General features: G+C 43.3%; 2 protein-coding genes across 2 annotated transcripts; both read right to left on the reverse strand.

Moving 5' to 3' along the window:
• Positions 1-1,940: 1,940 nt before the first annotated feature.
• On the reverse strand, positions 1,941-11,285 carry LOC139450525 (uncharacterized). Its single transcript, XM_071232257.1, has 3 exons — positions 11,019-11,285; positions 9,360-9,454; positions 1,941-2,421 (listed from the first exon to the last, which is right to left on the reverse strand). The coding sequence occupies exons 1-3, from the start codon at positions 11,163-11,165 to the stop codon at positions 2,214-2,216; spliced, it is 450 nt and encodes a 149-aa protein (XP_071088358.1). The 5' UTR covers positions 11,166-11,285; the 3' UTR covers positions 1,941-2,213.
• A 7,924-nt stretch (positions 11,286-19,209) lies between these two features.
• LOC139450434 (calmodulin-like protein 5) lies at positions 19,210-23,258 on the reverse strand. Its single transcript, XM_071232132.1, has 3 exons — positions 23,064-23,258; positions 21,005-21,099; positions 19,210-20,439 (listed from the first exon to the last, which is right to left on the reverse strand). The coding sequence occupies exons 1-3, from the start codon at positions 23,208-23,210 to the stop codon at positions 20,226-20,228; spliced, it is 456 nt and encodes a 151-aa protein (XP_071088233.1). The 5' UTR covers positions 23,211-23,258; the 3' UTR covers positions 19,210-20,225.
• Between the last annotated feature and the right edge of the window lie 1,769 nt (positions 23,259-25,027).

Below are 25,027 nucleotides of genomic sequence, written 5' to 3' on the forward strand. Positions count from 1 at the left end.
GTAATTCCGCGAGGTGTAAACGAGCCCTGTAGGGGTGAAAACTGTAATTCCGAGAGGTGTAAAAGAGCCCTGTAAGGGTGAAAACTGTAATTCCGCGAGGTGTAAACGAGCCCTGTAAGGGTGAAAACTGTAATTCCCAGAGGTGTAAACGAGCCCTGTATGGGTGAAAACTGTAATTCCACGAGGTGTAAACGAGCCCTGTATGGGTGAAAACTGTAATTCCGCGAGGTGTAAACGAGCCCTGTAGGGGTGAAAACTGTAATTCCGCGAGGTGTAAAAGAGCCCTGTAAGGGTGAAAACTGTAATTCCGCGAGGTGTAAACGAACCCTGTAGGGGTGAAAACTGTAATTCCGCGAGGTGTAAACGAGCCCTGTAGGGGTGAAAACTGTAATTCCCAGAGGTGTAAACGAGCCCTGTAGGGGTGAAAACTGTAATTCCACGAGATGTAAACGAGCCCTGTAGGGGTGAAAACTGTAATTCCGCGAGGTGTAAACGAGCCCTGTAAGGGTGAAAACTGTAATTCCGCGAGGTGTAAACGAGCCCTGAAGGATATAAACTGTTATCCTGCAGTGAATACACACTGCCAGAAAGGTGGTCAAATGTACAAAATGTTATATTTGGGATAACACGTTCTTTGTAAAGAACAGATTCTAGTCCTTTTGGGGGGTTGAGGCCTATCCGGGATTAGAACCCACACTGCCAATCGCCAGCACACAAGTCAGCGACCTGACCCACTCAGCTCTGAACACACATATACAGTGTGAACTGAAGGCGGGGACTGTCAGCCAAGCGACAATAGGCTGTACAGAGTTTCACCAGAAGTATAAGTCGTCGGTTCAAATGTTTCTATGTGTACAAAATGTATAGTAAATGTCTCCTCCACTTCTGGCGTTCTTACCACATCCGCATTGATATAATGATATTTGACATACGGTTCAAAGCAGTATCAATGCTGTGTAAACAGCAACTGTAGGACGTGTTATCCTGCTGGGGCTTAAACGGTAGACAACTATACTGCTGGTGATTAAGTATAGGAGAAAACACGCCTCCGAGATTTTGTTTGACAATGTAAACACGAGGGAGACGGAGTACCCGACATTTTCAACCAAAACCGAGGGATAGTGTTCTCTCTGGCTTATAAACCGTCAAAAGGGTTTAATTTAAACAAAATATCCAGTTTGGCGCGTTATAACGAGACAGTTGTAAAGCCTGTTCAAGTATACGACTGTTGGTAAAAGCAGTCGCTGCACGAGAAATTGTTGAAAATGTAAAACTGCGAACCAGAACAGAGTGTTTTATCCAACTTAGGAATCGTCTAAATGTAAGAAATACCAGAAAAAATCGGGATATCATTTAGTGAAACAATACAGTGTGTAGCGATATAGATGGAATTCGATCAAAGCGTGCGAGAGAAAGACCACGTGCAGCATGCAGCACGAACTGAAGACATGACAAGTAAAATTGAATAACTTTTCATGACCTGCCCCGGTGGCTCATGGGAAAAATGGGTTACAAAACTCAACACGATATGTTAGGCGAAACTGTTATAATACGGTGTACTCCATCTTTATCGCTTTAAAAAAAAAAGATCCATCTGATCACACTTTTGACATCTATCTAGTTGTTAAACCAAACCATATGATCGGTCTCCAATTTTAAACCCGTGAAGGTCCGGGTTAGAATATGTCTTCAGCAACTGTCGTAGGAGGGGACTAACGAGATCGGGTGGTCACGCTCGCTGACTTGGTTGATGCATGTCATCATATCCAAAGTGCGTAGATCGATGCTCATAATGTCAATCACTGGATTGTCTGGCCCAGACTCGATTATTTACAGGCCCCCGTCATATAGCTGGAATACTGCGAAGTGCGGCGTTAAACAACAAACAAGACAAAAAATATAATAAAAATAAATCAACTTTTATCTTATTTCTATTTGCCATATTTTGTTTTGTAATAACATGAAATCATGCTTCAGCACCCGAAAACAAATTCACACGTCTAGAGACAGTGTTTCACTAAAATGTAAGCATAATATTTGGGCTTTACAGCACTTAAAAGAGGCCATTGTTAATTTATATGTTGATCAGTTGTGTCATGGACGTCGTCAATTAAATGCAAGGAGCTACATACAGCCCTGTAGTTGATGATGATGATTTTTGATATTGTGAAGATATTCTGAAGTTGATATTCTGATTGATATTCTGAAGTTGCCTAATACATAAGATCGATCAGTTTCAGGAACTCCTCATAGTCGAGTTTTTGGTCTCCATCTTTGTCAACCCGAGCTATGAGTCGCTTCGCTTTATCCTCAGCTATTGGCGTGTCCCCAGTCGTCAGAATCCGTGACAATTCATCTGCGGATAAGAGGCCATCCTTGTTTGTGTCTGCCATTGTGAAGAGGCGTCTCAGGTTGGCACATCTGGAATTGCAGCAGAATAGTTTAAAATTATGAGGTAACATTTGTATTTCGTAGACGGATGGACCGCCTCCGTTCCCGCGTCGTACCAAAAGACGTTAAAATGTGGTACTTGTTGTCACCCTGTCTGGCGCTCGACATTAAGGGGATAAATGGATTGGTCGGCTCGGACACACACACACACACACACACACACAATAATCTTGGACGCGACGTTAAACCCAATTTCAGACCACCCCGTTGTGAGATGGCGGTGATACTGACGAATTGTGATTGACATAAATCAATACATTTTGATGATATAATTATTATATGTATTTATTTACCAATAACATCATTACATTTCCTCACCTTTCCACGTATTAATTCCTAGAGGTCCCAGGTTTGGCGTTTGGTGAGTAACAATTTGACTTTTCCGATTCAAATATTGTGTGATTATACCATTACCTGTTAGCGTCACGCGAGACGGAAGATATCGTGATTCAAATGCTTGTTAAAATGTTGATACACCAGCACTTACTTCCTTTTCGTGGGCGTTATAGTTGGCATGGCCACACGGAGCTCACTAACACTGTAGGGGAACACTTACATCCATTCTGTGGGCGCTATATGGTTGGCATGGCCACACGGAGCTCACTAACACTGTAGGGGAACACTTACATCCATTCTGTGGGCGCTATGGTTGGCATGGCCACACGGAGCTCACTAACACTGTAGGGGAACACTTACATCCATTCTGTGGGCGCTATAGTTGGCATGGCCACACGGAGCTCACTAACACTGTAGGGGAACACTTACATCCATTCTGTGGGCGCAATATGGTTGGCATGGCCACACCGAGCTCACTAACACTGTAGGAGAACACTTACATCCATTCTGTGGGCGCTATGGTTGGCATGGCCACACGGAGCTCACTAACACTGTAGGGGAACACTTACATCCATTCTGTGGGCGCTATATGGTTGGCATGGCCACACGGAGCTCACTAACACTGTAGGGGAACACTTACATCCATTCTGTGGGCGCTATAGTTGGCATGGCCACACGGAGCTCACTAACACTGTATGGGAACACTTACATCCATTCTGTGGGCGCTATGGTTGCCATGGCCACACGGAGCTCACTAACACTGTAGGGGAACACTTACATCCATTCTGTGGGCGCTATATGGTTGGCATGGCCACACGGAGCTCACTAACACTGTAGGGGAACACTTACATCCATTCTGTGGGCGCTATGGTTGGCATGGCCACACGGAGCTCACTAACACTGTAGGGGAACACTTACATCCATTCTGTGGGCCCTATATGGTTGGCATGGCCACACGGAGCTCACTAACACTGTAGGGACACACTTAGTTCCTCTCTGTGGGTCCTATATGGTTGGCATGGCCACAAAAAAACTCACTAACACTGTAGGAGGGTACTAACTTCCTCTCTGTGGGCGCTATGGTTGGCATGGCGACAAGGAGCTCACTAACACTGTAGGGGAACACTTACTTCCTCTCTGTACTCACTAACACTGTAGGGGAACACTTACTTCCTCTCTGTACTCACTAACACTGTAGGGGAACACTTACTTCCTCTCTGTACTCACTAACACTGTAGGGGAACACTTACTTCCTCTCTGTACTCACTAACACTGTAGGGGAACACTTACTTCCTCTCTGTACTCACTAACACTGTAGGAGGGTACTTACTTCCTCTCTATACTCACTAACACTGTAGGGGAACACTTACTTCCTCTCTGTACTCACTAGCACTGTAGGGGAACACTTACTTCCTCTCTGTACTCACTAACACTGTAGGAGGGTACTTACTTCCTCTCTGTACTCACTAACACTGTAGGGGAACACTTACTTCCTCTCTGTACTCACTAACACTGTAGGAGGGTACTTACTTCCTCTCTGTACTCACTAACACTGTAGGAGGGTACTTACTTCCTCTCTATACTCACTAACACTGTATGGGAACACTTACTTCCTCTCTATACTCACTAACACTGTAGGGGAACACTTACTTCCTCTCTATACTCACTAACACTGTAGGAGGGTACTTACTTCCTCTCTATACTCACTAACACTGTAGGGGAACACTTACTTCCTCTCTATACTCACTAACACTGTAGGGGAACACTTACTTCCTCTCTGTACTCACTGACACTGTAGGGGAACACTTACTTCCTCTCTATACTCACTAACACTGTAGGGGAACACTTACTTCCTCTCTATACTCACTAACACTGTAGGGGAACACTTACTTCCTCTCTGTACTCACTAACACTGTAGGGGAACACTTACTTCCTCTCTGTACTCACTAACACTGTAGGGGAACACTTACTTCCTCTCTGTACTCACTAACACTGTAGGGGAACACTTACTTCCTCTCTGTACTCACTAACACTGTAGGGGAACACTTACTTCCTCTCTGTACTCACTAACACTGTAGGGGAACACTTACTTCCTCTCTATACTCACTAACACTGTAGGGGAACACTTACTTCCTCTCTATACTCACTAACACTGTAGGGGAACACTTACTTCCTCTCTGTACTCACTAACACTGTAGGGGAACACTTACTTCCTCTCTATACTCACTAACACTGTAGGGGAACACTTACTTCCTCTCTGTACTCACTAACACTGTAGGGGAACACTTACTTCCTCTCTGTACTCACTAACACTGTAGGGGAACACTTACTTCCTCTCTGTACTCACTAACACTGTAGGGGAACACTTACTTCCTCTCTATACTCACTAACACTGTAGGAGGGTACTTACTTCCTCTCTATACTCACTAACACTGTAGGGGAACACTTACTTCCTCTCTATACTCACTAACACTGTAGGGGAACACTTACTTCCTCTCTGTACTCACTAACACTGTAGGGGAACACTTACTTCCTCTCTATACTCACTAACACTGTAGGGGAACACTTACTTCCTCTCTATACTCACTAACACTGTAGGGGAACACTTACTTCCTCTCTGTACTCACTAACACTGTAGGAGGGTACTTACTTCCTCTCTGTACTCACTAACACTGTAGGGGAACACTTACTTCCTCTCTGTACTCACTAGGGGCGGTCGGGTAGCCTAGTGGTTAAAGCGTTCGCTCGTCACGCCGAAGACCCAGGTTCAATTCCCGACATGGGTACAATGTGTGAAACCCATTTCTGGTGTCCCCCGCCGTGATATTGCTGGAATATTGCTAAAAGCGGCGTAAAACCATACTCACTCACTCACTCACTCACTGTACTCACTAACACTGTAGGGGAACACTTGCTTCCTCTCTATACTCACTAACACTGTAGGGGAACACTTACTTCCTCTCTGTACTCACTAACACTGTAGGGGAACACTTACTTCCTCTCTGTACTCACTAACACTGTAGGGGAACACTTACTTCCTCTCTATACTCACTAACACTGTAGGGGAACACTTACTTCCTCTCTGTACTCACTAACACTGTAGGGGAACACTTACTTCCTCTCTATACTCACTAACACTGTAGGAGGGTACTTACTTCCTCTCTATACTCACTAACACTGTAGGGGAACACTTACTTCCTCTCTATACTCACTAACACTGTAGGGGAACACTTACTTCCTCTCTGTACTCACTAACACTGTAGGGGAACACTTACTTCCTCTCTGTACTCACTAACACTGTAGGAGGGTACTTACTTCCTCTCTATACTCACTAACACTGTAGGGGAACACTTACTTCCTCTCTGTACTCACTAACACTGTAGGGGAACACTTACTTCCTCTCTGTACTCACTAACACTGTAGGAGGGTACTTACTTCCTCTCTGTACTCACTAACACTGTAGGGGAACACTTACTTCCTCTCTGTACTCACTAACACTGTAGGAGGGTACTTACTTCCTCTCTGTACTCACTAACACTGTAGGAGGGTACTTACTTCCTCTCTATACTCACTAACACTGTAGGGGAACACTTACTTCCTCTCTATACTCACTAACACTGTAGGGGAACACTTACTTCCTCTCTATACTCACTAACACTGTAGGAGGGTACTTACTTCCTCTCTATACTCACTAACACTGTAGGGGAACACTTACTTCCTCTCTATACTCACTAACACTGTAGGGGAACACTTACTTCCTCTCTGTACTCACTGACACTGTAGGGGAACACTTACTTCCTCTCTATACTCACTAACACTGTAGGGGAACACTTACTTCCTCTCTATACTCACTAACACTGTAGGGGAACACTTACTTCCTCTCTGTACTCACTAACACTGTAGGGGAACACTTACTTCCTCTCTGTACTCACTAACACTGTAGGGGAACACTTACTTCCTCTCTGTACTCACTAACACTGTAGGGGAACACTTACTTCCTCTCTGTACTCACTAACACTGTAGGGGAACACTTACTTCCTCTCTGTACTCACTAACACTGTAGGGGAACACTTACTTCCTCTCTATACTCACTAACACTGTAGGGGAACACTTACTTCCTCTCTATACTCACTAACACTGTAGGGGAACACTTACTTCCTCTCTGTACTCACTAACACTGTAGGGGAACACTTACTTCCTCTCTATACTCACTAACACTGTAGGGGAACACTTACTTCCTCTCTGTACTCACTAACACTGTAGGGGAACACTTACTTCCTCTCTGTACTCACTAACACTGTAGGGGAACACTTACTTCCTCTCTGTACTCACTAACACTGTAGGGGAACACTTACTTCCTCTCTATACTCACTAACACTGTAGGAGGGTACTTACTTCCTCTCTATACTCACTAACACTGTAGGGGAACACTTACTTCCTCTCTATACTCACTAACACTGTAGGGGAACACTTACTTCCTCTCTGTACTCACTAACACTGTAGGGGAACACTTACTTCCTCTCTATACTCACTAACACTGTAGGGGAACACTTACTTCCTCTCTATACTCACTAACACTGTAGGGGAACACTTACTTCCTCTCTGTACTCACTAACACTGTAGGAGGGTACTTACTTCCTCTCTGTACTCACTAACACTGTAGGGGAACACTTACTTCCTCTCTGTACTCACTAGGGGCGGTCGGGTAGCCTAGTGGTTAAAGCGTTCGCTCGTCACGCCGAAGACCCAGGTTCAATTCCCGACATGGGTACAATGTGTGAAACCCATTTCTGGTGTCCCCCGCCGTGATATTGCTGGAATATTGCTAAAAGCGGCGTAAAACCATACTCACTCACTCACTCACTCACTGTACTCACTAACACTGTAGGGGAACACTTGCTTCCTCTCTATACTCACTAACACTGTAGGGGAACACTTACTTCCTCTCTGTACTCACTAACACTGTAGGGGAACACTTACTTCCTCTCTGTACTCACTAACACTGTAGGGGAACACTTACTTCCTCTCTATACTCACTAACACTGTAGGGGAACACTTACTTCCTCTCTGTACTCACTAACACTGTAGGGGAACACTTACTTCCTCTCTATACTCACTAACACTGTAGGAGGGTACTTACTTCCTCTCTATACTCACTAACACTGTAGGGGAACACTTACTTCCTCTCTATACTCACTAACACTGTAGGGGAACACTTACTTCCTCTCTATACTCACTAACACTGTAGGGGAACACTTACTTCCTCTCTATACTCACTAACACTGTAGGAGGGTACTTACTTCCTCTCTATACTCACTAACACTGTAGGGGAACACTTACTTCCTCTCTATACTCACTAACACTGTAGGGGAACACTTACTTCCTCTATGTACTCACTAACACTGTAGGGGAACACTTACTTCCTCTCTATACTCACTAACACTGTAGGGGAACACTTACTTCCTCTCTGTACTCACTAACACTGTAGGGGAACACTTACTTCCTCTCTATACTCACTAACACTGTAGGAGGGTACTTACTTCCTCTCTATACTCACTAACACTGTAGGGGAACACTTACTTCCTCTCTATACTCACTAACACTGTAGGGGAACACTTACTTCCTCTCTATACTCACTAACACTGTAGGGGAACACTTACTTCCTCTCTGTACTCACTAACACTGTAGGGGAACACTTACTTCCTCTCTATACTCACTAACACTGTAGGAGGGTACTTACTTCCTCTCTATACTCACTAACACTGTAGGGGAACACTTACTTCCTCTCTATACTCACTAACACTGTAGGGGAACACTTACTTCCTCTCTGTACTCACTAACACTGTAGGGGAACACTTACTTCCTCTCTATACTCACTAACACTGTAGGGGAACACTTACTTCCTCTCTATACTCACTAACACTGTAGGGGAACACTTACTTCCTCTCTGTACTCACTAACACTGTAGGAGGGTACTTACTTCCTCTCTGTACTCACTAACACTGTAGGGGAACACTTACTTCCTCTCAGTACTCACTAACACTGTAGGGGAACACTTACTTCCTCTCTATACTCACTAACACTGTAGGGGAACACTTACTTCCTCTCTGTACTCACTAACACTGTAGGAGGGTACTTACTTCCTCTCTGTACTCACTAACACTGTAGGGGAACACTTACTTCCTCTCTGTACTCACTAACACTGTAGGGGAACACTTACTTCCTCTCTGTACTCACTAACACTGTAGGGGAACACTTACTTCCTCTCTGTACTCACTAACACTGTAGGGGAACACTTACTTCCTCTCTGTACTCACTAACACTGTAGGGGAACACTTACTTCCTCTCTATACTCACTAACACTGTAGGGGAACACTTACTTCCTCTCTATACTCACTAACACTGTAGGGGAACACTTACTTCCTCTCTGTACTCACTAACACTGTAGGGGAACACTTACTTCCTCTCTGTACTCACTAACACTGTAGGGGAACACTTACTTCCTCTCTGTACTCACTAACACTGTAGGGGAACACTTACTTCCTCTCTATACTCACTAACACTGTACTTACTTCCTCTCTTTGGGCTCGATTTGTGGCATGGCAGCCAGAAACTCGTCCAAGGTCACCTTCAAGTTCTTGTCTGTATCCAACGAGTTGAACAGGGACTGTAGTCAGAAGATATTTCAGTGAACCACAAGTTTGTATCCTTGGTACGATGGATGAGTGAGTGAGTGAGTGAGTGAGTGAGTGAGTGAGTGAGTGAGGGGCCGACTATTTGATTTTCTCGACTGATATCATGTTTGGATACTGAATAGGTTTTTTTCAGCTACAGCTGCAAAACCAGATATATTGGTTTTACAATTAAAACTATGAGCTGAAATGTTGTTTTTTCAAAAAACATCTTGCAACAATGTATTTATTTTCTGTATTTTTCAACAGTCTTAACCATAACATTTTCAAGCGACTTATTTTTTCGATAAACTCCCACCCTCCTCGAATTATTTCGTTTGATTGGTCGGTAAAATGTTTTGGAAATCAAGAGCGGGTGTCTTGAGATCGCGAGAACCATGTAGGAGAATCCAGAAGTTTGTGTAGGTTTACCGAAATGCGAGTAGAGCAGAGGAGAAACCCTCATCAGTGCTATCAGTAAAAATTAATAAAACAACTTTTAGTGTCAAAATATCACAAAATAACAAAAGACATGAAAAAATGAAAAGGGAATAATAGACAGAATTAAGGAGCCTTTGGCATATGAAAATTGAGCACTTAATTGTAGAGCAAGAATCAAGGGAGAGAATACTTGAAAAACGAACTTGATGACACAGAACAGTGATGACTGGGATTACTCTATTCTGATGGGGCGGTCGGGTAGCCTAGTGGTTTAGCGTTCGATCGTCACGCCGAAAACCCGGGTTCGATTCCCAACATGTGTGAAGCCCATTTCTGGTGTCCCCCGCCGTGACATTGCTGGAATATTGCTAAAAGCGGCGTAATGTCAAACTCACTCACTCACTGTTCTGATGATGTTCTGATGATGAGGTTTTGTTGATGTAACATCCAGCTATGACACTGAGGGAGATAGTGATATTGTTAAAAACCACTGTGTCGATGTGCAAGCCATTGTGGTTTTTGGTGTCTACAAAATTGTTAACCCCCTGTTACATTTGAACAAAATTGCTGACCCCACCATCTCCCCCGCATAAACTTGTGACCCCCTAAAACTCTTCACCACCCGAGCCGTTAATTATCAACATCCCTTATCTTGAATGTACCGATATCGCTGACCTATTATTAACCTAACATAATATCCGGTACCGAGTGCTTCACTATATAATATATGTAAATTGCCTGCGTATCTCGAATTCGAGATAAAAAATACATAGCGCTACTTGGTCGGTCGGGTATAGCCTTGTGGTTAAAGTGTTCGCTCGCCACGCCGAAGACCCGGGTTCGATTCCCGACATGGGTACAATGTGTGAAGCCCATTTCTGGTGTCCCCCGCCGTGATATTGCTGGAATATTGCTAAAAGTGGCGTAAAACCATACTCACTCACTCAGTCATAGCGCTATATCTGGAAACCTCGGAGGTTTGAACTGTAATCGGCTCGTGTTGATATATTTCATGTCAAAAGACAAGTGTGAGGTTCACTAATTATTCCATGAGATAGAGCAAGGAAATTATCATCAACAGATGCAGCGTGAACGCGGAATAAACAGAGAAGGGTTTACCTGTATCTTAGATTGATCAAGCTTGTAACCGAGAACTTCACAAAGGACAGACAACTCTGCAAGGTTCATCCAGCCGTCGCCATTGGTGTCAACTCGGAGAAACAGTTTAGTATATTGTTCTCTCTCGCTCTGTGTCAGGTGGGCCATTGTCGACACCAGGGCTCACGGTGGTATTGTTGGCCTCGACACACTACGCTTGACTATATGTTTACAGTTTGACTGAAAATAGATTGATTTTCCTGGACTGAAAAAATAGCCCCACACAAGTATTCCGGAAACATGACATACAACATATCCGCAAAGTTTCCTTATATGGTTAACCACTGGCAAACAAGGAAACGGGCAGCCTGTTGACTCGTCTATGGTAGACAGTTCGTGTCATAACGCGGATTTTGAAGGTACTACCCGCATTGCCACGTCATCGCAGTCATCAATATCCCAACTAAACGACGATATTTAGATAATAGTGTGAACAGGAAACCACGGGGAGAGGGTCCCGATTTTTTAATTTATTTATCTATTTATTTTTTAATTTTATTTTATTTTTTTATTTTTTGGGGGGTGGGGTGGGGGGTGGTGTCCTGGGAGTAGTATGGATACACAAGCAGCAGGTCCTCACATTTGTATCGTCCTCTTGCCATTTTTATCGGCTATTAGATAGGCATGGCTAGCCATTTTGTTTTAAATCTTGCGACTCTCTACTTGTTTTTAAATATGTAAATTCTGGGTTAGAACGAGACCCCCCTTAACCTATGCTGGTCGTAGAAGGCGACTTAAGGGATCGGGTGGTCAGGAACGATGACTTTGTTGACTGCGCGACATCCGACAGCATGTATCATTGCTCATAATATCAATCACTGGATTTGCAGGTTCCCGCTCCATTATTTACAGAACATCGGCATAGCTAGGGAACATTGTCCAGTGAGGCCATAAACAGTGTTGGGCCACCCGTGCGCCCAACTCACTTTCGACAGTTGAATGCTATGCACCTAGAGAAGCTTCGTATTTTACACATTTTAAGTTCTAGCATACGTGTTGGTTTCAATAAGGCTCCACAATTTCAGATACTCACATTGTCTTGACAAAGTCAGACTCCGTCAATTCAGTCCTCGTCCAGGCTGGGGGGCGATCGGGTAGCCTAGTGGTTAAAGTGTTCGCTCGTCACGCCGAAGACCCGGGTTCAATTCCCGACATGGGTACAATGTGTGAAGCCCATTTCTGGTGCCCCCCATCGTGAAATTGCTGGAATATTGCTAGAAACGGCGTAAAACCATACTCACTCACTCACTCGTCCAGGCTGAAGGAACGCTCAGTGCGCGGTCGACACGACTCGTTTCCCTTTTTGTTTTCTAGTTGTTTCCTAAAGTTACCGTTTTCATATTCTTGTCAATCGGTATTCGAGTTACCGGTGTTTATAAATACTAAAATTGTATTGATTTCTAATATTTCTAAGCTCCCAACACAGCCAGTAAGTAAGTCAGTTGTACTGAACATTATGCTTCCTGATTGTACAGGGAAGTGGAAGGTATTAATGGTTCCAATTGACTGAATTCAAACCAGCAAGTTTAAAATAACTGTCAACGCGCATGTTGACGGGGAATTAGCTCTTGGGGGAATAAGAACAAAATCGACATCACTGCCCAGGAACGCTTAAGCACAACATGTAAACAATAAACAACAATTGCACAATGGGCGGAATACCTGCTCTGACAACACAAACACAGCGATGAGCGGACCAGCTCAGGCGTACAAGAGGTGAGCGGAGCTCCAGCTCACCTCAAGGCGTTTCCTACGAGCGGCACATCCTGCTCGAGGTCGTCCCTCCACCAGCACTCGTAATACCAAGCCTGACTAACACTAGCACATATATAGTAGTGAACAACAATGGAAAGACAATGATTTTGCTCTGGACATGGGATCGAGCGGTGTTGGATTTTTAATAAAAGACCAATTATGTGAAAAATATAATGTGAATATTTTAGACAATTCATATGAAGGCATTTTATGGTTGAGATTGGTGGGTAAACATAACAGTGAACCCACTGCGTTGACTGCATGTGTGTGCTACATGCCTCTAGAAAACTCAACAGGAAACATTGACGCTTTGGAGTTTATGAAACCCTGTTATTAAATGTGCATACCTATTACACTGAAGGCACAACATTTTTATGTGGCGATTTTAATAGCCGATGTGGCAACCTGACTGACTTTGTTGAAGGTATTGATACAATCAGTGATAGACATGTTGTTGATGATGTTATTAATGCTCATGGTCGTGCTTTTATTGACTTTTTGATTAATGCCAATTATTGTATTGTTAATGGTAGAGATTGTAAAAGGAATGATTACACATATGTATCAAATAGGGTCACTTCTGTGGTTGATTACTGTCTGACTGCATATGAATCGTTGAAATACTTCACAGATTTTGAAGTGGTTAGACCAAATGTTTTAGCTACATCAGCAGGCTGCATATATTCTCAAGCTGGATCACTCTATGTTGAAGTGGACTATGAAACTAGAAGTAGGTACAACGCACTCGAGTGTCACCAAAGATGATGTTATTCCAGTTACGTCTGTGAAATTTGACTGTTCAAAAATTCCGGAGCACTTCTTTACCTCAACGGAGTCAGGTCAGAACCTATATCAAGTTATTAAGGATTTAGATAGTTCAATAAAAGACCAAACTTCAATCAATAAGGCTTTCGAATCGTTCGCCGAGGTTGTGTTATGTGAGATGAAATAACATCTTCCGTCAAGAAAAGTTGTGCATTACTCGGTGAGGAAGAAATGTAAATACAAGAAACAGTGGTGGAACTTGGAGTTGGCTGATCTGTGGAAAAACCTTTGTGAAGCAGAAAGGTTATGGTGCAAATCTAATGGTCCCAGGAAACAACAGCTTAAGAGTATATACGTTGCAAGAAGAAAAACTTTCGATAAAGAATGCAAACGCGCTAAACGTGTGCATGTTAAGAAAACACTTCAAGATATGGAGGAACTGTGTAAATCAGACCCTGGAGAGTTTTGGAGGAAGATCGGGCAGGTAGGAATTGGTAATGGAAGGAGGAAAACGATATGAGTAAAGATATGGACAAGGTCATGGACACCTGGTACAAGGCATACTCGGACATCCTCAACTGCAATGGAAATATCTCCCAGGGAGGTGTAACATATTCTACAACTGACGAAGAAGACAGTATGAGTGACCCTATTTCTCATGACGAAATAAAATCCGCAACTGTGAAGGCTAAACAGGGTAAAGCGCCAGGTTTAGATAATATACCAATGGAAGTATTAAAGAATGAGAAGTGTGCGAGATACATGTACAATCTGTTTAATATTTGTTTTGAGAAAGGCTGCATACCATCTGAGTGGACAAAGGCTGTGATAAACCCGACACCGAAGTCGTCGACAGAGGACAGGAGAGATCCTCTCTCCTACAGAGCACTGACTCTAACTAGCGCAAGCTACAAGCTTTATTGCAGTATTTTAAATAATAGGCTCTCTAGTTTTGCAGAATCTCACTCTATAATAGAAGACAACCAGAACGGTTTCCGGAAGGGAAGTTCACAGATTGACAACGTCACTTCTATTACCTCTATAATTGAAACCCGAAAAGCGATGGGCAAGTCTACATACGCAGCTTTTATAGATTTCCGCAAAGCATACGATTTTATCAACAGAGGAATTCTATGGGAGAAACTCCGGGAACTTGATATCAAAGGCAAGATGTTCGGAGCAATATCGTCGCTATACAAAGAAGTAAAGTGTTGTGTTCGGCTAAATGGGAGACACACCCCTTTGTTCAACGTAGACAGTGGATTAAAACAAGGTTGCGCATGCGTACTCTCACCTATATTGTTTAATTTGTACATAAATGACCTCATGGCTTTAATTAATAATATGGACATTGGTGTATCTACTGGAGAATGTAAAGTAGGTATTTTAACCTATGCTGATGACATAGTACTACTGGCCGAATCTGAAAGTGAGCTAAACATTTTGTTGAATTGCCTTAACAGTTGGTGTTTGAAGAACGATACTATTCCAAGTTATTCATTTCCGTGGTGCAAGAGTGAAAAGAACAACCGAGGTTTTCAAGTGTGGAGATGAATATATGGAAATAACGGAGAAATATACATATCTGGGAATACTACCCACAGAGCACTTAGATTACAAGAGAATGGCTAAGGCATCAGCAAGTTGGGCTAGCAGAGCGCTAGGGCTTTTAATAGCGAAATTCAAGCTTTTAGGTGGCATGGAGTATGGGACTTTTACGAAACTCTATGACTCAATGGTGTGGTCGGTGATTGAATACGGAGCTAACATTTGGGGTACATACAACATGTCATGCAAAGAAGCTGTCCAGAACCGAGCCATGAGATACTTCCTAGGGTTGAGAAAATTTGCGCCAAACAACGCTGTTTCTGGAGACATGGGCTGGGACCAGACCACACTGCGACAGTGGGGGTCAGTCAACCGGCTATACATGCGCCATAGGAGAATTGACCATCAGCGTCTCAACTACAAGATATTCAAGTGGAGTCATCAATGGGCAATAAGACGAAAATCCAACTGGACCTTCCGAATACACAAGAAGTTACAGGAATCAAGCCTAACTCACATTATACCACTGGACAAAGTATATGGAAGTCATTACATTGTGAATACCATCCAAGATAAGACTATGCAGCAATTTAAAGAAAAATTGGAGGAACGAGGTTTCACAACAGGAAGGAAAGAGAGGAATCGGCGGAAATAAGCTAAGAACATACAACAGTTTCAAGGAAGGTTACGAAACGGAGTATTATGTTCGAACCCCTATGCCGAGGAGATACAGGTCGGCTTTAGCCAAGTTCAGGAGTGGGGTGGCGCCCCTCAAAGTAGAGTACACAAACACGCCCCTAGATGAAAGAATATGACTGTCCATTTTGTGCTGATGGTATAGAAGACGAAGAGCACGTATTACTAAGATGTCCTAACTATGAAACCGAAAGAGAAGAACTTTTAAGAAAATGTTGCGATGTTGAAGACGATTTTAAGAATTTCGATGATCCGAGAAAAGCCAGTTTTATCCTGTCTTCCCAAGATGTGATATATTTAAGTGCCAAAACCTGCTTTAACATTTTATCTAAAAGATATGATTGCCTTTATTCTTAATTCATGGTTTTACTTTAATATGCGTTGTTGTTTATGTACCTTTTATTTATATTTTAATATGCTCTTTTTATGAAACGTCTCTCGTAACCCTGTATAGGGTGGCTCGTTACATTTTACGCTTGTATACTTTTACATATGATATGTATTTGAGATATAATTTTTTGTATTTTAAAAGTATGTATAAATCATTGTAATGAGGTGAGACTATAATAAACTGTCTGTCTGTCTGTCTGTCTGTCTGTCTGGGACTTCTGGGGATGATACAGCTTAGGGGATAAACAATTAAGGCAATAAATGTCATACTGGTATAAATAACTGTAATGAACGGGAAGCGATAAAGTAGCCCAGTTTGGCTGTCAGTCAATATACAATGAAATGTTGGTGAGGATTAACAACGGGGATTAGCGCCTAAAACGTAATGACAATAAAGTTATGGAGACATAACTACAGGGTAATTTGCCTTTGGGGTCAAATGTACTTCAGACAATGATAGTCATAAATCGGTCGCTATGACATAACTAAAACCGCCAACGTGTTCAAAAGAAATGGGGTTGATTTGATTCAGTTGTGTTTTGGACCTTACGTTGGCAGTGTTTCTGGGACTGTTTTCAGCCTAGTAACGTTTGATAACGCTTGTAATGTTTTGGTCAAATACAAGTGATATAATTTGTTTCGCCCTGCAGTTTATATCACCGTGGGGTGTAATGGCGACCGCTTCAGTGCGCAGAGTTACTTCCCTTAGTCGTGTCAGGATCTGGTGATCGTGGGTTCGAACCCCAGAATTTTCTATATTATTCTTGTCCTGCATTACCATACATGTGTTCTTGGAATTGTTCCCAAGGCCGAAAAATCCGAAAAAAAAGTGTCCCATGACTTGCCACTTGACCGAGTCGCGTGTCAGTGTATGACGGGCTTGGGGGACAGGTATGCGGCTTGCTGTATGCCTCTTGTCTGTGGTGGTTGGTATTGTTGTCGCTGATAACGATGTGTCCTTTGTATCATTGTCGCCACCTCGCAGGTTTGATAACCATGTTGTGATAGCCTAGTGGTTTAAGCGTTCGCTGGTCACCTCCAAAACCCAGGTACGTTCCCCACATGGGAACAATGTGTGAAGCACATTTCTGGTGTCCCCCGCCGTAATATTACTGGAATAATGCTAAAAGCGGCGTAAAATTATTCACCCTTACCATGTTGGTGTAAGTGAACACATCCATAGAGCGTAACCATGGGAGTGAATGAGTGGGATACAATTTAACGTCGTATAGGAAACATCTCTGCCATCTAACGACAACGCTAACGTATTTTATTAATATCACGTCGTGTCAGCTTTAAAATGGAGGAAGGATAAGCTCAGCTGACGCTGGTCGAAGGCGTTTATCTAATCTGACAGATCCATTGTTTGGCAAAATGCCCTTTGATAATTGAGTGAGTTAGTTCGGAATAACACCGCTTTGAACAGTTATTCCAGGTATATCACGCTGTGTCAGTTTGATGTGGGAGGAAAGCCCGAAGTGAAGGTCTCGGACGTTTACCACTACGGTGAAACCCACGACCACGGGAATGGTGCGGACAAACCTAGAAACATAATAGGGGCGAACCGGGATTGTTCCATTGGTTTCTGGCGTGTCCAAGGAACGCAACTCTTCACACCGAATTGCAGCACCTTAGACGACTGGGCGGTCCGTGCCCCCTTTAAATATTACCGATTACGTATTCATGCAACGCTTCATACTCGTCCGTGAGCTGATATAATTGGGGATAACGAATAAGTAGCGAGTCTACAATACACGGTGATGAATAATAAACAACACAATAGGTTTCGTTCCACGTTGTACCGAAGCTTCACTTCCTGTACGGTAACAACTAATTTAATAATAATAATAATGATATCATTATTAATTATAATAATAAGTGTTCTGTTCGCTGCAATGAAACTTATAGTCAGTGAGAGTGTTTCTTGAACAGGTGGGTCTTACAGGGGGTTTTTAAGCAGGAGAGTGATGACGATGTCTTTATGGAGAGAGGGAGTTCATTCCACTGGGAGCTTGCTGTGTAGGCGAAGGATCGCATGCCCAATGATGATGTCTTCACAGATGGCACTGTTAGAAGGAGCTGATTTTGGGACCGCAGGGAGCGCACATTCTTGTAACGTGGAATCAGTTCTGTCAAGTAGGCTGGAGCTAGATTTCCTGTACAATAACAACTCATTTCCAGTACAATAACAACTCATTTCCTGTACGGTAACAACTCATTTCCTGTACGGTAACACCTCATTTCCTGTACGGTAACAACTCATTTCCTGTACGGTAACACCTCATTTCCTGTACAATAACAACTCATTTCCTGTACGGTAACACCTCATTTCCTGTACGGTAACAACTCATTTCCTGTACGGTAACACCTCATTTCCTGTATGGTAACAACTCATTTCCTGTTCGGTAACAACTCACGATAAAAAAAAATAATATTCTGTGTCTTCGATACTCCGCCAGGTTATTAATGTTTCTTTCGTTCCCGTTTGGCGTTTCTGTTTGTTGATATCGTTTATGTGTATGTTATTTATGTTATTCCTGTTAATGTTCATGAATGTATTTTGTTGATGTTATTTGTAATATACTCTTCAAAAAAAAGAAACTTGACATATATGCCAAATATCTAAAACAATTACATTAAATGAGAACCAAATAAGTCAAAGATGATGTGTCTATAATTCGCGAAAACACATGCAAAGCACATAAATATTTAGGAATGCAGTCCCCCCCTGCTGATTGGGCTTAAAAGTCCACATCAACGGCTGTTCATACAGTCCTTATAACGGCAGTAGAGGCGGTGACAGAATGCCAAGACTGAATGCAACGGAACAACGCCATTGGGAGATTGGAGGTGGCCAGGCACTTTTGCGTATCCAGACTGACAATCTCCGCTCTGTGGACCCGATACAACAACACCAACAGTTGACGACAGACCAAGGTCAGGAAGACCAAGGGTGACAACCCAAGCACAAGATCGATACATCCGGCTGCGACACCTCCGAGACCACACTACCACAGCCACGCCTACAACCACACAGATCCCTGGGGTACGCAGAATATCAGATCAAACGGTACGCAACAGACTGAGGGAGGCCGGACTGTTTGCACGAAGACCTGTTCGACGTCATGTATTGACCCCACGTCATCTGGCGGACCGTCTGCTTTGGTGCCAACAAAGGGTTAGATGGTGGAGAAATGTACTGTTTACTGACGAGTCCCGTTTCCTACTCACACGTGCTGATGGGCGCGCACGTCTCTACAGACGTCGGGGTGAACGTTACGCCCCCAACTGTGTGCAGCAGGTTGTCCCATTTGGCGGCGGGAGTGTCATGGTATTGGCCGGAATTCATCACGGTGGTAGGACGCCTCTCGTGCATGTGGCAGGTGCATTGACAGGTGTGTGTTACAGAGACTTGATCCTACATTCTTACGTTCTTCCTCACGTCAACGTTCATGGCGGACAGTTCCAGCAGGACAACGCCCGACTACATATTGCATGTGTTTGTCAGGACTTCTTGCAGCACAACAACATCCAGACATTACCTTGGCCACCGGTCACCAGATTTGTCCCCGATTGAGCATCTGTGGGACGAGTTGGATCGACGCGTTCGCAGAAGGAATCCACCGCCCCAAACACTTCCGGCGCTTCTTGATGCACATCAGCATGAATGGCAGCACATCCAACAGTGTGTTATTGACAACTTGATTGCATCTATGGGTCGTCGGTGTCAAGTGGTGACTGATGCACGTGGTGGGCACAACCGATACTGACATTTTCTCTACCCCTGTGACATAAACTGTATCGTGTACGTGTGTCTGTCTAGGTAACACGATTAATGTTTTGAACATTGTGTACATTGATCTTCAAACAGTGTTTCAATTATTGTTTCTGTGTCCTATTTTGAAACAATCGCATTATATTACATTTTGAAAGTCAGTGTCAAGTTTCTTTTTTTTGAAGAGTATATATGTTTGTGTTCACTTCTTGTTGAGGCTGTTTTGAACTGATGTAGATTCATCTGGCACTACTCGTCTCCATCAGTTCCACGAACTCTTCATAGTCGAGTTTGTTGTCTCCGTTCCGGTCGACCTGAGCTATCAGCTGCATTGTTTCTTCCCTAGACAGAGGTGTGTCAGCAGTAGCCATAACTCGAGACAGTTCGTCTACTGACAAGACGCCATCTTTGTTTGTGTCCAAGCTGCGAAAGAGACGTCTGATGTTTGCGCACCTGCAGTGTAAAATAACCCATTAGAGTACAACATAGCATACCACCACTTTGACAACGTATGTTTTATGTTAGTGATCGACCATTTAATATTTTTCGGGGATGTGTTTGTTTTAATAGCTACAAAACTCACTAACACTATAAGAGGGCACATACTTCCTCTCTTTTTGGGCGCTATGGTTGGCATGGCGACCAGGAACTCACTAACACTGTCAGAGAGTACTTACTTCCTCTCTGTGGACGATATGGTTGGCATGGCAACCAGGAACTCACTAATATTATAAAGGGGCACTTACTTTCTCTCTTTTGGTGTTATGGTTGGCATGGCGACCAGGAACTCACTAACACTGTCAGAGAGTACTTACTTCCTCTCTGTAGGCGATATGGTTGGTATGGCAACCAGGAACTCACTAACATAATAAAGGGGCACTTACTTTCTCTCTTTGGGTGTTATGGTTGGCATGGCGACCAGGAACTCACTAACACTGTCAGAGAGTACTTAATTTCCCTGTTTGAGTTCTATGGTTGGCATGACAACCAGGAACTCACACTGTAGGGGAACACTTACTTCCTCTCTGTGGGCGCTATGGATGGCATGGCGGCCAGGAACTCGTCCAAGGTCACCTTGGAGTTTTTGTCTGTGTCCAGCGAGTTGAACAGGGCCTGAAGGAAACGTGATGACTTGGTACAATGGGTGGTACAGAGGGAGGTACAGAGAGGATACAGCCGTGTAGCTAAGGACACATGAATCACATATAGAAGACATGGTGTCAAGGACGAATCCAATCCTTTTAATCGTACTGATAGATAACACCCGCGTTTCAACGTTGGCAGAAACAGAAGTGACTTTCAATTGAACAAGCCTATTAGTACTTGACTCACATTATCACTGTATAACGTTATCACATGACTCATAGTGTAGTTTAATCGTTCATTCGTCACATGCCGCAAAACCACCCCGCATTCACGCAAGAATCCGTGAAGAATAGACTGTGCTTGTGGTAAGAGGCGACCAACGGGATCGGGAGGTCAGACTCGCTGCCTTTGTTGGTGCATGTCATCGTATCCAAATTGCGTAGATCGATGCTCATGATGTCAATCACTGGATTGTGTGGTCCATTAGAACGGCCGTCGTGTAGCTGGATTATTGCTGAGTGCGGCGTTAAACAACAAACAAACAAACAATCACTCCAGGGATAAACTGATCCAGGCGATCGTGATCATTGCATGTTCTGAGTCATCCCGACAAAAAAAAAGAAGAAGCTTTTTAATGATTAACACCGGTAAACATGGACATGGACATCATTTTCGCAGTGCGTTCAGAACAGACAGCTGTGTCGTAGTACGAGTAGAGAGGGTTTCTTTAGATTTGTACATCAATAGTAATACACGTGTATGTGAATATACAGGAAAAGATTATGCAGGATTAGATAAACAATAATCTCGATATAGCCGCTGGGACTTCACCCCCCAGACATAATACAAACACTAGGACCTAATATCGACACCCCCTGTTTCGAACTACGGAGTATTCGAGGTTTCCCGTGGCTTCGAGTTCATGGTTCATTTGGGGCGACCATTTTTGTCTACAGATCCTTTCGTCTACAGTGTAATCAGAGGAGTAATAAGCTGACCCTTCAGAAACATAGTGGACACATCCTTGTAGAATAAGGTAAAGAAGAATATGAGATAGTTGAATATATTAATTCTATTTTATTCAATGAACAAATATAACATATCAAAGTATAGTCAACAAGCAATAGGGGGCACGGGTGGCCCAGTCGTCTAAGGCGCCGCGATTCGCTGTGCAGAGTTACGTCCCTTTGGCACGCCAGAAACCTATGATTGTGGGTTCCAATCCCGGTTCGCCCCGATTATGTTTCTAGGTTTGTCAGCACCATACCCGTGCTCGTGGTTTTCACCGAAGTGGTAAACGTCTGAGACCTGCATCACTTCGGGCTTTCCTCCCACATTAAGCTGACACGCAGCGATATAACTGGAATATTGTTAAAAGCGGCGTTAATCCCAACTCACTCACTCACTCAAAAAGCAATATTCCTTAACACTTATACGTGTTAAGTCAACGGCCTTTCGGCCTGTAGCCTTTGATCACTTATGTGCTGGTTTCGGAATATAGTTTTGGTGATTTTTGATAATGTTTTGAAATGCTTGAGAGTGATTGAAGAATTTTCTAGGTTTTTGTTTTGTTTTGTTTTTTAGCAAATTGGGCAGTAGTAGCGTTAGCAATGGTCGCTGGCACTGGTATCATTATGATTTGTTTGTTTTTAGCAACCCATGATTGCTGTAAAAGGCGACTATGCTTGTCGTCAGAGGCGACTAACGGGATCGTGTGGTCAGGCTCGCTGACTTGGTTGATGCATGTCATCGTATCCCCATTGTGGGGATCGATGCTCATGATGACAATCACTGGACTCGATTATCATATATAAAATATGGCTGAGTGCGGCGTTCAACAAACAAACAGACTCACCAAACTGACTCCTATTTTGCGTATTGTTTTCGATATGCGATTGATTAACATCATGACAATTGAGACCTGTGGATCATAGAGCGAGGGAGGCAGTGCCTGAAGGATGTTTTGAAAATATCGAGAAGAAAGAACTCACCACAATTCTCGACCGGGACATGCGATAGCCGAGAGCTGAACAGAGTGCGCCGACCTCAGGCATGTTGAGACAGCCGTCCCCATTCGAGTCCACCCCCAGAAACATCTTGATGTACTTCTCCCTCTCTTGTTTCGTCAGATGGGACATTGTAAACTCCTGCTGATCTTACAAGCTTCAATATAGTCAATGTTCAACTGTCGGTGATGAAGGATAGTTCGAGACGGATGTAACAAAAGGCAGCTAAATGGTTCCGGCGATCATACAATAGCCGATATGCTCGGTTGTACTCTGTGTAGTTAATGCTTTATCAGTGTTGAGATAAAGAAAGGCTATCAGCTATTGATAACACAATATATATCCCGTTGGATCTGTCACGACAAAACATGGATGACAGCTGATTTGTTAACCATAAGGACGGCAATGTGTCCGCTATATGACGCAACGTGTCCGCTATATGACACCACGTGTCCGCTAGATGACGGCAATGTGTCCGCTATATGACGGCAATATGTCCTCTATATGATGGCAATATGTCCGCTTTATGACGGCAATATGCCCGCTATATGACGGGAATTTGTCTGCTATATGACGGCAATATACCCGCTATATGACGGCAATGTGTCCGCTATATGACGGCAATTTGTCTGCTAAATGATGGCAATGTGTCCACTATATGACGGCAATGTGTCCGCTATATGACGGCAATTTGTCTGCTATATGACGACAATGTGTCCGCTGTATGACGACAATTTGTCTGCTATATGACTGCAATATACCCGCTATATGACGGCAGTGTGTCCGCTGTATGACGGCAATATGTCCGTCTTATGACGGCAATATACCCGCTATATGACGGCAATGTGTCCGCTATATGACGGCAATATGTCCGTCTTATGACGGCAATGTGTCTATTATATGATGGCAATGTGTCCACTATATGATGACAATGCTTCCGCTAGATGACGGCAATGTATCCGCTATATGACGGCAATGTATCCGCTATATGACGGCAACATGTCCGTCTTATGACCCCACGTGTCCGCTATATGACGGCAACGTGTGCGTTATATGACGACTCTCTCTCTCCCATTTATACGGCTAACATGCACTTGCTGTTTATGCCATAGGCTACTTTCCACAAGTTATCGCAAATTGTCAACCTATACTTTCTTTTGCCGCTTAGTTTACATTTCATATTCACATTTTGATGCAAAATCACACATTAACGGTTTCGAGTTGGAAGTGACTGGTCCTGAGCAGCAAACAGAAAGCCTTGAACTTCCTGTTTCCCTTTTCAGGCAAGACGACTTCATCCAAGTGAAGGACTCTGCAGGATTGCTGATCCTCTCAACACACTGCACATAAACTCGATGCAGTGGTCGTTCAGATAGCCTCTCCTTGAAAATCTGAGTCTGGGCCGATTTGATATGGCACTTCGCTTGGTTGATACTCATTTCTGCACCGTCCAGCTGTACAGAACCATCAACAAAATCAACACCGACATTGAGATTATGTCCCACATTCGAGGTTCGTTTTAGAAAACTGTGGAATGCCTTCTTTTCATCATTAGTCTTGACATGCGTCACAAGAGGATCATCAGACAATTAAATGAGTGCAAAAGTGCACAAAATGGAAAGCCTCCACATTAATCAAACCACGCCCTCCCAACATAATTAGTAAATATAAGCGATTATTATTATTATGCTATTATTATTATTATTATTAGTAGTAGTAGTAGTAGTAGTAGTAGTAGTATGACAAGTGGAAATGGACAATGGTTTTTGACCCTGAATAAAACAATGTGATAGGCTCCTAAATGATAAGTTTGGTATTTCTAAATCACGTGAATTGTGTTATACAGTTGTCCTGTACAACATAATTATTATCAAACGCCTTATAATTCCTTGGTTTTCGCATTTCGTAATTTTGAAAAATACATATCAAACCATTATTCTAACAAATAA

Source organism: Haliotis cracherodii, unplaced genomic scaffold (genome assembly GCF_022045235.1).
Source record: "Haliotis cracherodii isolate W230 unplaced genomic scaffold, xgHalCrac1.p SCAF_8, whole genome shotgun sequence".
In the NCBI taxonomy this organism is placed as follows: domain Eukaryota; kingdom Metazoa; phylum Mollusca; class Gastropoda; order Lepetellida; family Haliotidae; genus Haliotis; species Haliotis cracherodii.

What these genes read in the sequence shown, in the direction of transcription:
- LOC139450525 (XM_071232257.1), bottom strand. Translation starts at nt 11,165, where the DNA reads ATGGCCCACCTGACACAGAGCGAGAGAGAACAATATACTAAACTGTTT. An exon ending in TTGATCAATCTAAGATACAG is followed by an intron (nt 9,455 to 11,018) that starts GTAAACCCTTCT and finishes TTCTGACTACAG; the next exon opens with TCCCTGTTCAACTCGTTGGA. An exon ending in ATCGAGCCCAAAGAGAGGAA is followed by an intron (nt 2,422 to 9,359) that starts GTAAGTACAGTG and finishes CTGCAATTCCAG; the next exon opens with ATGTGCCAACCTGAGACGCC.
- LOC139450434 (XM_071232132.1), bottom strand. Translation starts at nt 23,210, where the DNA reads ATGTCCCATCTGACGAAACAAGAGAGGGAGAAGTACATCAAGATGTTT. An exon ending in TGTCCCGGTCGAGAATTGTG is followed by an intron (nt 21,100 to 23,063) that starts GTGAGTTCTTTC and finishes CGTTTCCTTCAG; the next exon opens with GCCCTGTTCAACTCGCTGGA. An exon ending in ATAGCGCCCACAGAGAGGAA is followed by an intron (nt 20,440 to 21,004) that starts GTAAGTGTTCCC and finishes TTTACACTGCAG; the next exon opens with GTGCGCAAACATCAGACGTC.